At 35.6% G+C, this 12,996-nt stretch overlaps 1 protein-coding gene across 1 annotated transcript in view; it reads left to right on the plus strand.

Moving 5' to 3' along the window:
* The window catches only part of CSTF3 (cleavage stimulation factor subunit 3), a 77,656-nt gene that overhangs the window by 13,559 nt on the left and 51,101 nt on the right, over positions 1-12,996 (plus strand). Inside the window, exons 2-3 of the mRNA XM_032166314.2 lie at positions 6,653-6,754; positions 6,877-6,972. Of these exons, the coding sequence (XP_032022205.1) occupies positions 6,653-6,754; positions 6,877-6,972 (198 nt within the window). The remainder of the gene's footprint in view (positions 1-6,652; positions 6,755-6,876; positions 6,973-12,996) is intronic.

Consider the following 12,996-nt stretch of genomic DNA (forward strand, 5'->3'; position numbering starts at 1 on the left):
TAGCAGAGACAGGGTGTCACCATGTTGGTCAGGCTGGTCTTGAACTCCTGACCTGAAGTGATCCACCCGCCTTCGCCTCCCAAAATGCTGGGATTACAGGTGTGAGCCACTGCGCCCGATGAGCCATGGTTTTCAACTAGGACTGTTATACGTTAGAATTACTTGAAAAGTTTTTTAAAAATGTTGATAGTATGTACATTCCTAGAGATTCAGGTTTAGTTGATTGAGGGTGAAGCTTGGACATCTTTTAAAATCTCCTTCCCTTAGGTAATTCTAATGCAGAGCCAGGATTGAGAATCACTAAAGGGGTGGCTTATTTGATGTATTAAGGAGACATGTATACGTCTTATTGTGATTATGCTTGGTTGGATATCAGATTCTATACTCTGAGTTTCTCTCTTTTACAGATTATATGGTATACCTAACCTGATTTGGTAGGTTAATTTCAGCAAGTGGGTCTTGAGCTCCAGAATACCTGTGAACACTAAAGTAATTTAAATAGCTCTCTAAATGCAAAATTGACCTTATAACAAGAGTAAAAACAATTATAGCAATAAACCTTGGCAGTGATTCTGCTTGTCTACAATCCTTTCACTCTTTCAGAGGGCAAAAATCACAAATCTTAATACCAAGGGGAAAACGACCATATATTTTAGTAACAAATTTGAGATTATATCAGATATTCTTCAGTGATACTGAAAGGCTAAAAGAAATTGACAATTCATACCTTGTAGGATTATTTGTCTACCCCATCCCCTGGCATTTTTCCAAAGCAAATCCATGATTCAGAGTGGTTTTGGGTGTTTGTTATCACTGATTACCTAAAGCAGTTCAAGTATAGATGAACTGTTTTTTGGTTCCCATATCAGTTTTATTTCTTAGTTAATCATTATCATTTTATAGTCGGTATCTGAGGACTGAAATTCTAGTTTACATAAAATTTCTTTTCTTTTTTTTTTTTTTTTTTTTGAGACTAAGTCTCGCTCTGTTGCTGAGGCTGGAGTGCAGCGGCGTGATCTCGGCCCACTGCAGCCTCTGCCTCCTGGTCTCAAGCGATTCTCTTGCCTCAGCCTCCCAAGTATCTGGGACTACAGGCATGCACCACCATGCCCGGCTAATTTTTGTATTTTTAGTAGAGATGGGGTTTTACTATGTTGGCCAGGCTGGTCTCAAACTCCTAACCTTGTGATCTGCCCACCTCGGGCTCCCAAAGTGCTGAGATTACAGGTGTGAGCCACCAAGCCTGGCCTCTTTCTTTCTTTTTTTTTTGGAGACAGTGTCTCGCTGTCACCCAGGCTGGAGTGCAGTGGCGCAGTCTTAGCTCGCTGCAACCTTGAACTCCTGGGCTCAAGAGATCTTCCTGCCTCAGCGTCCCAGGTAGCTAGGACTACAGGTGCCTGCCAGCACGCCTGGCTAAGTTGTTTTTGTTTTGTTTTGTTTTAGTAGAGACAGAGTCTCACTGTGTTGCCCAGGCTGGTCTTGAACTTCTGGCCTTAAGCAGTCTTCCTGCCTTAGCCTGCCTAGTAGCTAGGGCTGCAGGCACACACCACCATGCCTGGCTAATTTTTAAATTTTTTGTAGAGACAAGGGTCTCACTGTGTTGCTCAGCTGCTCTTCAACTTCTGGCCTCAAGCGGTCCTCATGCCTTGGCCTCTCAAAGTGCTGGGATTACACACATGAGCTACCATGCCTGGCCTAAAATTTCTTTTAATTTTTTTTTTTTTCCAAGAAGTAAACCCATTGAAAGAATTCTTTATTTTGTTATGTATCCCAAGGGCCGCTACAATATCTGACACATACTAGGCACTGAGTGAATATTTCTCAGATGAGTAAGAAAAATTCAAACAAACCAGAAGGGTATATGGCAGAGTAAGTGTATATGTTGTTTGCATGTCTCCCTGCTCACCATCACTTTTTATTTTCCATGTGGCTACCTGCCATGCCTTGTTTTTCTTTTTTTAAGTGACTACAAATTCCATAATTTATTTAATTGGTCCTTTTGTGTATATATATATTTATTTAATTTTAACAAATAGAGACAGGATTTTGTTCTCTTACCTAGGGTAGAGTGCAGTGGTGTGATTATAGCTCACTGCAGCCTTGAACTCCTGGGGTCAAGCGATCTTTCCACCTTAGCCTCTTGAGTAGCTGGGACTATAGACATGCACCACCACATCTGGCTATACATAGTTATTTAATTTATTTTCAGTCTTATGTAACTATAGTCTAGTAGCTGACTCATTATATATGTGTACATGTGCAGTAGGGTGTTACTAGAAGTGGAATTCAGAATCAGACATTTATATTAAACATTGATCAGTTTCTTTTTTTTTTTTTTTTTGAGACGGAGTCTTGCTCTGTTGCCAAGGCTGGAGTAGAGTGCAGTGGTGTGATCTTGGCTCACTGCAACCTCTGCCGCCTGGGTTCAAGCAGTTCTCCTGTCTCAGCCTCCCGAGTAGCTGGGACTACAGGTGTGCGCCACCACTACCGGCTAATTTTTGTATTTTTAGTAGAGACAGGGGTTTCACCATATTGGTTGGGCTGGTCTTGAACTCCTGACCTCAGGTGATCCACCCGCCTCAGCCTCCCAAAGTGCTGGGATTACAGGCGTGAGCCATCGCCCCTGGCCACATTGATCAGTTTCTACTTGCCGTTGCTAACAATATGAGAATATCTTTTTCTGCTTACCCTCACCAGTGCAATTTAATTATAAAATGTTGGATCTCTATTTTCTGGTTTATATTTGCATTTCTTTTTTTTTTTTTTTGAGACGGAGTCTCGCTCTGTTGTGCAGGCTGGAGTGCAGTGGCGCCATCTCTGCTCACTGCAAACTCTGCCTCCCAGGTTCATGCTATTCTCTTGCCTCAGCCTCCTGAGTAGCTGGGACTACAGGCGCCCACCACCATGCCCAGTTAATTTTTTGTGTTTTTTAGTGGAGATGGGGTTTCACCGTGTTAGCCAGGATGGTCTCTGTTCTCCTGACCTAGTGATCTGCCTGCCTCGGCCTCCCAAAGTGCTGGGATTACAGGCATGAGCCACCGTGCCTGGCCAATATTTGTATTTCTTTTGAGTCTTTAAAAAGTTAATTATAAACTGTTCATATGCTTTGCTCATTTTTTTTTATTTTTGAATTTTTATTAAAAAGATGTTTTTTTGACACAGAGTCTCACCCTGTCACCCAGTTTGGAGTGCAGTGGTGCGATCATGGCCCAACCTCCTGGGCTCAGGTGATCCTGCCACCTCAGCCTCCCAAGTAGGTGGGACCATAGGCGCATGCCACCATGCCCCACTAATTCTTTGTATTTTTTGTAGAGACGGGGATTCGCCATATTGCCAAGGTTAGTCTCAGACTCCTGGGCTCAAGCAATCCTCCTGCCCGCCCCGCAACCCCAAAGTGCTGAGATTGCAGGTGTGAGCCTCTGCATCCGGCTGCATTTTCTTTTTGAACCACTGGTGGTTTATTGATTGTACTTTAATACATTTAGTATTTTTGTCATGTGTTGGAGATTTTTTTTACGTTTGTCTTTTTTATTTTGGTACTTTTCTCATGCGCAAATTTTAACTTACCACGTAAGTTTACGCTTTAAAGGCTTTTTTTTTTTTTTTAAAGACAGGGTCTGGCTCTGTCACCCAGGCCCGAGTGCAGTGGCAGCAATCTCAGTTCACTGCAACTTATCCCTCCCGGGCTCAAGCGATCCTCCCACCACAGCTTCCCAAGTACGTGGGACTACAGGTGTGTGTCACACGCCTGGCTAATTTTTGTATTTGGGTAGAGACGGGATTCTGCCGTGTTGCCCAGGCTGGTCCAGAAGAACTACTGAGCTCAAGGAATCCTCCTGCCTCGGCCTCCCAAAAGGCTTCCAAAGAGTTTTTCCAATGCAGAAATACATTTCACTGTATTCTGCTCTATTTCTGTCTTGTGTTTTTGTTTTTAACATTTAAATCTTTGATTTCTCAAGTTTATTTTGGCAGAAAGAATAAATAGGAATTCAACTTTATTTTGATAAAATTGACTTCACAGTTATTCTAACAGATGATTATATAGTTTTTCTGAAACCATTTATTGAATAATTCACCATTCTGATTTGAACATGCCACCTTTATTATTTGCTGATTTTCCATTTGCTGTTCTTTCTGAGCCTGTAGTTTCATATATGGGTAGAGCCAATAGTCCCTTATAAACCAGCTTTAGTTCCTTGAGCAAGCTATTCATAAAGTTCTTATATGTTAGGAAAGCATCCTAATTTCAATTTTGAATTACAGTAGTTAACATGTCTTTTTTCTAAATAAGTAAATGCTTACCAGTGGTGCAAGCTAATTTATTCCAAAGAAAAGAGTTTATTTCTCCTAGGTAATTAAAAAAATCTGAACAGATACTTTTTTTAAACTTTTCCAAACTGGTGTTTTGACTGAATTGTTCCATGATGTACTAATTCCACTAAAAAAAAAAAGAGGGGAGTGATGGGGAAGAAAAGTGGTAGGGGCAGTGCTTCCCTCTTTATATTTGGATATTATCAATATGTATTGCCATTTATAGATGTCAGGATGTCCTAGAAAAAAGGCAAAACAAAACTTAATATAAATTAACTTTTTTTTTTTTTTTTTTTGGAGAACGTAGTCTCTGTCACCCAGGCTGGAGTGCAGTGGTGCGATCTCAGCTAACTGTAAGAACACCCAGGCTGGAGTGCAGTGGTGCGATCTCAGCTAACTGTAAGCTCCGCCTCCCAGGTTCACGCCATTCTCCTGCCTCAGCCTCCCAAGTAGCTGGGACTACAGGCGCCCACCACCATGCCTGGCTAATTTTTTGTGTTTTTAGTAGAGATGGGGTTTCACCATGTTAGCCAGGATGGTCCCAATCTCCTGACCTCGTGATCTGCCCGTCTCGGCTTCCCAAGTGCTGTGTGGCTCTGTCACCCAGACTGGAGTGCAGTGGTGCAGTCTCACTCACGGTAACCTCTGCCTCCTGGATTCAAGCAATTCTTGTGCCTCAGCCTTCCAGGTAGCAGTGATTACAGGCACACACCACCACGCCCAGCTAATTTTTCTGTTTTTAGTAGAGACAGGGTTTCACCATGTTAGCCAGGCTGGTCTTGAACTTCTGGCCACAAGTAATCTGCCTGTCTTGGCCTCCCAAAGTGCTGGGATTGTAGATGTGAGCCACCACACCTGGCCTGTATAAATTAACATTTATCTGGCTTATTTGACCATCCCTTCTTGTGGTACACAGTAGTATTCTGAACAACAATTTGAGAATTAATACTTTAATTTTTGCTTCAAGTGCTGGCTACTATTTTAGGCATTTTTTTTTTTTAGATTAAATTTCTATAATAAAAGTAAAACTACCTTACCAAAGGATTTGGGGAATATTGAAAAGGGGAAAAAAAAATCAGCCTCTAATTCTACTACTTATCTTCCAAGGATGACCAGTCTAAGCATTTGAATGTATTTTAAAAATCTCTTTAATTGCAGATTTCTTTTATAGTTTTCATTGTATTGTATATACAATTGTGAATTGTGTTTTTAAAATTTCTTTACATCGAAATAAGATTTCCATGTCATTTCATGCATTTTCTTTGTGGTGCAGGATGAATGCTTTAACAGCAGTGTTTCTCAGAGTTGGTCCAGGAACCCCAAGGGTTCCTAAGGACTTTCAGAGGATCTGTGAGTTCAGCCTGTCTCATAATAAATCTAAGACATTATTTGCCCTTTTTCACTCCTAATCTCTCATGGGCATACAGTGGAATTTTTCAGCATCTTTATGATCTGATAGGGCAGCAGATTGAATGCAGAAGCAGATGTGAAAATTCGGCTGCCTTTTAAAAAGTCAAACATTGAATGGATTTATAAATAAGTAAAAAGCAACATTCTTATTACTGAATTTTAAGTTATTTTTTATAAAGAAAAAACAAAGTTTTATTTGTAAATCAATCAATATTTAAATTTGTTTTAATTTCTAATATGGTAAATATTGATAAAACCCACATAACAGCTCTTTGTGGTTCTTAAATTTTAAGAGTGTAGAGGGGTCCTGAGACCGTAAAGTTTGAGAACTGCTGTTTTATAGTATTTAATACAAAAATAAGTTTATTTGAGTAAAAAATACTTGATCACTTGGTTTTATTATCTTTATGCAAGTTACTTCTGATTACAAATACAATTATCCCTCAGTATCTGTGGGGGATTGTTGCCAGGACACCCCCTTAGATACCAGAGTCCATGTGTGCTCGTGTCTCTTATATAAAATAATGTATTTGCATATAGCTTACATATGTCCTCCCAAATACTTAACTCATATCTAGATTATAATAACGTCATATAATACAAATGCCATGTAAATAGTTGTTATACTGTGTTGTTTAGGAAATAATGATAAATAAAAAGGCAGTACATGTTTAATATAGACACTGCTGTCTTTTTTTTTCCTCTGAGTATTTCCAATCCACCCTTGGTTGAATCTAAGGATGCGGAGCCCACAGATAAGGAAGGATGATTGTACACATAGGTTCTAGAAAACACACTTCTCTTTTATAAGAGGATATTTTTATGCTTTGTAATGTGACATTGCATCTGAGGACTTTATTGTTCATGAATTAAGTTAGGCATGAGATTTTTAAAACAGTAACTTTAGTTCACTGTTGTTTTTTTTCCCCAGGCAGCTGAGTATGTCCCAGAGAAGGTGAAGAAAGCGGAAAAGAAATTAGAAGAGAATCCATATGACCTTGATGCTTGGAGCATTCTCATTCGAGAGGCACAGGTTTAGTGATATAGGATTACATTTCCTTCTCTATGGGTCCAATCACACTACTTGGTTCTGCAGTGAATAATATTTTCATAATCCTAACATTGTAAATGCTGTTTATTGGTTTTCAATTTTAGAATCAACCTATAGACAAAGCACGGAAGACTTATGAACGCCTTGTTGCCCAGTTCCCCAGTTCTGGCAGATTCTGGAAACTGTACATTGAAGCAGAGGTTACTATTTTATTTTATTTTTTCTTATATCAGCATCTGATGGGAATTGCAGCATTCACTGTAGTGATAGAAAACAAGTTAGGAACATAGCCAATTAGGACAAGGAGGATTTAAATGTGTCTTACCTTTATTTTGTAAAATAGGTATAAAGGAGTAATTAAAATGAATTTTTGAAATTTGGGTCTTTTACAAGCTGATGATTGTTGCATTTTGGAGTTGCAACAACATTAAAACAGTTTCAATGGTATTGGAGTGCTTTAGCCTTTTATTTACTTGTCATGTGTCAATTTATTGCCTCCTGTGTCATTTATTTAGAACTCATTTTTCTTTTTATTCCTACTTACAAACTAATATGAATGGGAGTATATGAAAATACAGAAATGTTAACTTAGTTTTTCATAGAGTATTTTGAGTGTCTGGAAACATTTTAAGAGAAGAATTACTTCACATTTTAATTTTGTGAAAATGCATGGTTTATCAATGTAAGCACTTCAATAATTTAACGATTTTTCTGTAAGATAGTTTATATTATGCAAGAATAAGCTAATGTGATTCAAACCTATTTAATCCTATTTAATCATAATTTTACCCAATGATAACTTTGATTTTTTTTCTTGCTTTTTATATCTTGAAATTTGAACCCAGGCATGTGTATTTTAAAGAGTAAGGACCCCATTCATGATTATGGTTAGGAGGAAAATGTTAATTTTTGAAGACTGAAATTAGTAAAAATGATAATAAAAGTTTTAATGTGTCAATAACAATGGGCACCAAGTAATCATTTTCAGGTTACTAATATAAACTAATGATATGGAAGGGTTAAGATGTAAATAACTGATATCCACATTAAGCTGAAAATTATCTGCATTTCTTTTTGTAACTTACGCAGTACTCTTATTTTTAATATTAATTTTGTGATATAGATTTTCAGCATAATCAAGTACACTGCAGCCTCAACATAACATTTTCTGCTGTACCTGAAATTTGATAATATTTAGGTCTGTTTTGGACCTATTCAAAGGGCTTTGGTCATCAGTAGTACTGAATATACTTCAGCACAACACAGTGTCATCTGTGATGTGTCCTCAGAATGGACCCAACCAATAGCAGATTTAAATAGAGGCTACAGTGTACTCATTGTATTTGTGCTATAGTTTAGATTGTATTACTTGGTGGGGAGGGAAATTACTGGAAAATAGGAACATTGTGTGTGTTTTATTTTTGTGTGTGTGGTTGTGTATGTGGTATGTATGTTTGTGTGTTTGTATGTATGAGAGAGATTGTGCCTTATGTGGAGTCTGGTAGTTTTGGCCCATGACCATATCCTTAAAGTTTCATCACCTATCCTCTGGGGACCATTTCTTTCCTTAATATATTTAAATCACCAAAGTAGCTTGGCACAAAACAGGTGAGGCCTGTCTGAAATATGCTGAAGCCTGTGCTGCTTTGTATTAACTCATTAAAACAAGGAACCTGGATCACCTGCATCTGATCTGCATTCTAGTCTGGCTTTAGAAACACATTAGACTTAAATTCAAACGCACCAGAAATGAAAATAATTGATATATAATTGTTTTTGTATAATGAAGTAGAACTTTCTGAGTTTTTGAAATTTCCTTGTTTCTCAATTATTCAGGCATTATTCATGCATTTTATTATGGCATAAGTTAAACTGAAATAGTCAGTTAGATACTTCCTTCTATAATTCTGAACACAATGGGTTTGTTTCTCCAATTTTCTAGCTGTAAGTTACAAACTGCATTCTAAAAAAAAATTTCAGGAAGACCAGATGTTATTCCAAGGGGCTGAAAGTTGTCTACATAACAGGCTCCATTCATATAATGAAATGAAGAGCTGCTAGCAGTTGCCTGATTTATTTAGTTGGTAATATTTGCAGTTATTTCACACACAAACATACACACGTGCACAAATAGGTATATATAACATGTATTAAGAACAAATGGTAAATAATATATATGTATATTTTTTAAAATTTATATTTTTGGTTTAGGAATTAAGGTTTTAAATTCAATACTGGTTTTAGAAATGCATATCCTGAGCTGTGTTTTTCTCTTTCCTGGTTTGCTCTTTATTTTTTATTTTCACATTTTATATTTTTGTTTAGCCTGTGAGAGGCTAAAGTTTTCTTTGATCATATCACTCAATGTGGCCATTAATATTTCTGGAGAAGACACATAACCTATTTATAATACTTTTTAAAAATCCGAAGTGATAATAAGAATGTTTTTACGCTGAAAGTAATACTTAAGTGTTTCCATAACATTCTGTATGCACTCAAGAAAATAAAGTTTTGTTAATACATTTGTTGTAACTCAGTACTTCATGGTGGGAAAATTGTAATGTTCATTTCTTTATATTCAGCTAAACCAACTTGTGTGACTCCAAATACCTTTTTTTAATAGAAAATACATACATCTTTAGTAACAGAAGATAATTTGCTTCCCCAGAGAAACTCCTTGCAAATCCTATTTAAGTACAAAATGTCAAAGGAAAAAAGTATTAAGCTTTTTTAAGAAATTTGAAACATCAGTTGGAAATGAGAGCATATTAATTACTTAGAAAAAAAGTTAATGATGCTACTGTATGAGCCAGTGCATCAGATTTGCTCATAACTGAGAGTTGAGTAGTATCTATTTAGCTATGTAAAATTTGGATTTAAAATGTCATTCTTAATTTGTCACATGCTTTCATTTTTTTGCTGTAGCATGGAAATTGTTGTAGGTAAAATTATCTTGCTCTAGTGAATGGCATTTAGGACAAACTTCTGTGTATTCTTAATATATAATTTCAAAAACTAGGCCAAATTACTTCGGTGTTATATATAATACATAGGAGATAACATTTTGCCTCCACTCCCTGAAATATATTGTTCTGCTCTTTATTCCAAAACTGCTATGTCACATGACTTAACAGTATTACTGTAAGATGAGCAAGTCATTAATTGTATGACTGTTCTTAAAGTGATAATTATCAAGTATAAAGTTTAAATATAACTATGATATGAAACTACTTTTGTGACTACTTAGTTTCAAATAAAGGAAACATTTAAATATGTCTCCAGCTATTTAATCGGATAAGGATATCTTAAATGCAGTTTAGTATATTTTTGGATTTAATAAATGAGAGGTTTTAAACACTTGAGTTAAGTGGAATGCCCTAGTCAGAGCCTCAGTGCTCTTTAAAGAGATCATTTTTACAATGATCAAAAAGGTCACTAAATCACAAAATTGAGAAAACCTACAGAATTTTGACGTATTCTTTTAAATTGTTCTCCCCCACCCAGCCTGTGGTTTCTGTAGCTTTTCATGTAATTAGGTGATGAGTGACAATATGTAAGCTACAATATCTTATTGTTAGAGAAGTAATTTGTTTTGAATCGGGCCACATTCATAAGGAATTTTTTTACTGAAGCATGTTTTTTATTGGTGGCTGAAGGCGAAATGAAGAAGGTAATGCTGCTGGTAATAGCAACAATGTATCTTGCTGTCTGTGAAAGCTGTATTTCTTTAATAAAAGCATATAGAGAATTGATTGTTTTATTTAAAATTTTTACAAAAGATTAATTCTTTTCTCTATACTTGGTTTTTCCTTCCTTATAAATAATGGGTTGTGTAGCGTACATTTCAATTTTTCAAAATGACCTTTCTTCTTGGAAAATGGAAGTGAACTCAGGATGCAACATGAGTGACCTAAATTGAAATAAACTTTTCCACTGTTGATACTGTTTTAATACCTTTACATAGCAATTTAAATTACTGTATTATAATGTTTTCTTTCTGTTGAGCAATGTGATTTTAAAATGCAGATACAATTACTGCATTATATAGATTATGGTGGTTTCTATACTTCAGCTTGCAGCCTTTTTACCAAAAAAAATCTGTACTCTTTTCTTATAGATCTACACTTTTCCTGTTTGTAATAAATGTTGGTCCATGTCTGTGTGATTATTCAGATTTTTACTTTAAAACTCAATATGCTTTTTTATCTAGTTTCTTAGATGCATATATAAATGTAGAATAGAGATGTAAAAGAAAAAAGTACTTGTAAACACAGAACTGAGTGATAATCTGAAAGTGCTTTGAATAAAGTACTGTTTGATAAGCAAAGGAAATATTTGCATGTTGACTATAACAAGTAGTAAACTATTTTAGATTTTATTGAATTATCTGATTCCATCCCTTTTCCCTATCCATTACTATAACAGAGATGTTTAGATGCTGTCACTTCTTCTAACATGGTCTATACATTTTTTCCATTGGGACTTTTTTTCTCAGCCAAAGTAACTACTTGCAAAAGGATGTAGTCACTTAGATAACGACATTTCTTTAAATAAAACTGTTTTCTAATCTTTATAATTTCTAGATAATTCTTTTATGTGAAATGTAACCATTTATTTTCAAGCAAAATCTTGTGCTAATCAACCTGATTGCCTATATATTTCTCAGCTTTATAAAGCAAAACTAATCTCTGCAGTCATTAGTAAACATACTGAAAATATATGGTCATTTTCTTTACCCTGCAAAGACTCTTACGTTTTAAATCCAGCTTCTTTATATTCTATTCTTTGGTGTAATAAGAGTCATGATATATTCTGAAATTGTGGAAAAAGGTTTATGATAAAAAGTGCATGTACATTCTAAAATTAATGGTGAAACAAAAAGGACTATTGGATCATACAATTTGAAGTTTTTGGGGGAGGTAGTAATGTTTTACCTAAATTTCCTAGACATTCATGGAATAACATAATATATAATACCTAATACTTAGTTGTTAAAAATATTGGGTATTATAGTCATCAGGATCATAGGGGATAGTTTTCGTTCAAAACTGTATCCCTACCCCAAAAGGTATCAAAGATACGCTGCAACGTAGCATCCATGAATCAACACAAACATGTAAGCCCTTCATAATATCACAGAGCTAGAAACCTCCATATTTGGAAATAAAACTAATTCTAACACATGGGACTTTTTACAGTGCTGAGCATTTTTGGTTATAACTTGAGCTCAGGGGAATCAGGTGGCAATTGACTTTCCTTTATAAAACAAAAGGACCAGTTTAAGTCAGAAGCTCAAATATTTTCTAATGGATTGTTTGTATTTTCTTTAACGCATCAGCTTTGAAACAGCTATTCCTTTGGAATGAGTCTGGTTCAAGGCACTTCCAGGAAATGAAGATGTCTAAAATATTACCAGTGACATCTGTAAAAAGCTGCACCTCTAAATAAATGTGGACAATGCATTTATTAGTTGTAACTAATTTATTACTTTCAATTTTATTACTTTAATTTTACTGAATTTTTAAACTTTAAATTTTATTATTAAACTGGTTTGCTCCTAGCAGCTTGGTAGCAGAAAACAAATAGTTGGTTTGTATAATGGCATAATAGGTTGAAGTCTGCATCTAGATTTTTTTCCCCCACATACCAGAATCCACAACAGTTTGAAAAAAAATTGTGAATATTTGCTTTGAATACAACTTCTTGAGAAACTCAGCTGCTTTTCTAAGACTCAGGAAAGCATAATGTGGGTAAGTTTTACCATTTTGTATGCTAGACCTCCAAAGAAAAATTTTCTATTTGCAAGTGTTATTAAGCAATAGTTCTAAAGACAAGTTGACATCAGTGATAGGATTCAAATGTAGTTTTGAAATAGTACATTGCACCGTAGTAAGGGTCAAAGATAACAAGATCCCAAAGCTGTTTTTAGTCTTTCTAAAATGAAATCTAAATATTTCTATTCATGTGACAGAACATGTTCAATTACAACCTTTTACTTAAATACAACATTTCAGCTCTAGCATGTACTGTTGACATTTTAAGTCTTCCTTTGTCCCAAGATTCATATTCTGCAACTTTTCATACTGGATTTGAAGAAAAAAGAAGGTTGGCCATTTTGTGATGATGGTTTCCTTGGAAATTTTTTCATTCACCAGACTATGACTGCTGTACATTTTACATAAAGTTGAAGTGGACATAATGTTTTAAGTCAGAAATTTTTAGAG

This window comes from Hylobates moloch, unplaced genomic scaffold, assembly GCF_009828535.3.
Source record: "Hylobates moloch isolate HMO894 unplaced genomic scaffold, HMol_V3 SCAFFOLD_11, whole genome shotgun sequence".
Lineage (NCBI taxonomy): Eukaryota > Metazoa > Chordata > Mammalia > Primates > Hylobatidae > Hylobates > Hylobates moloch.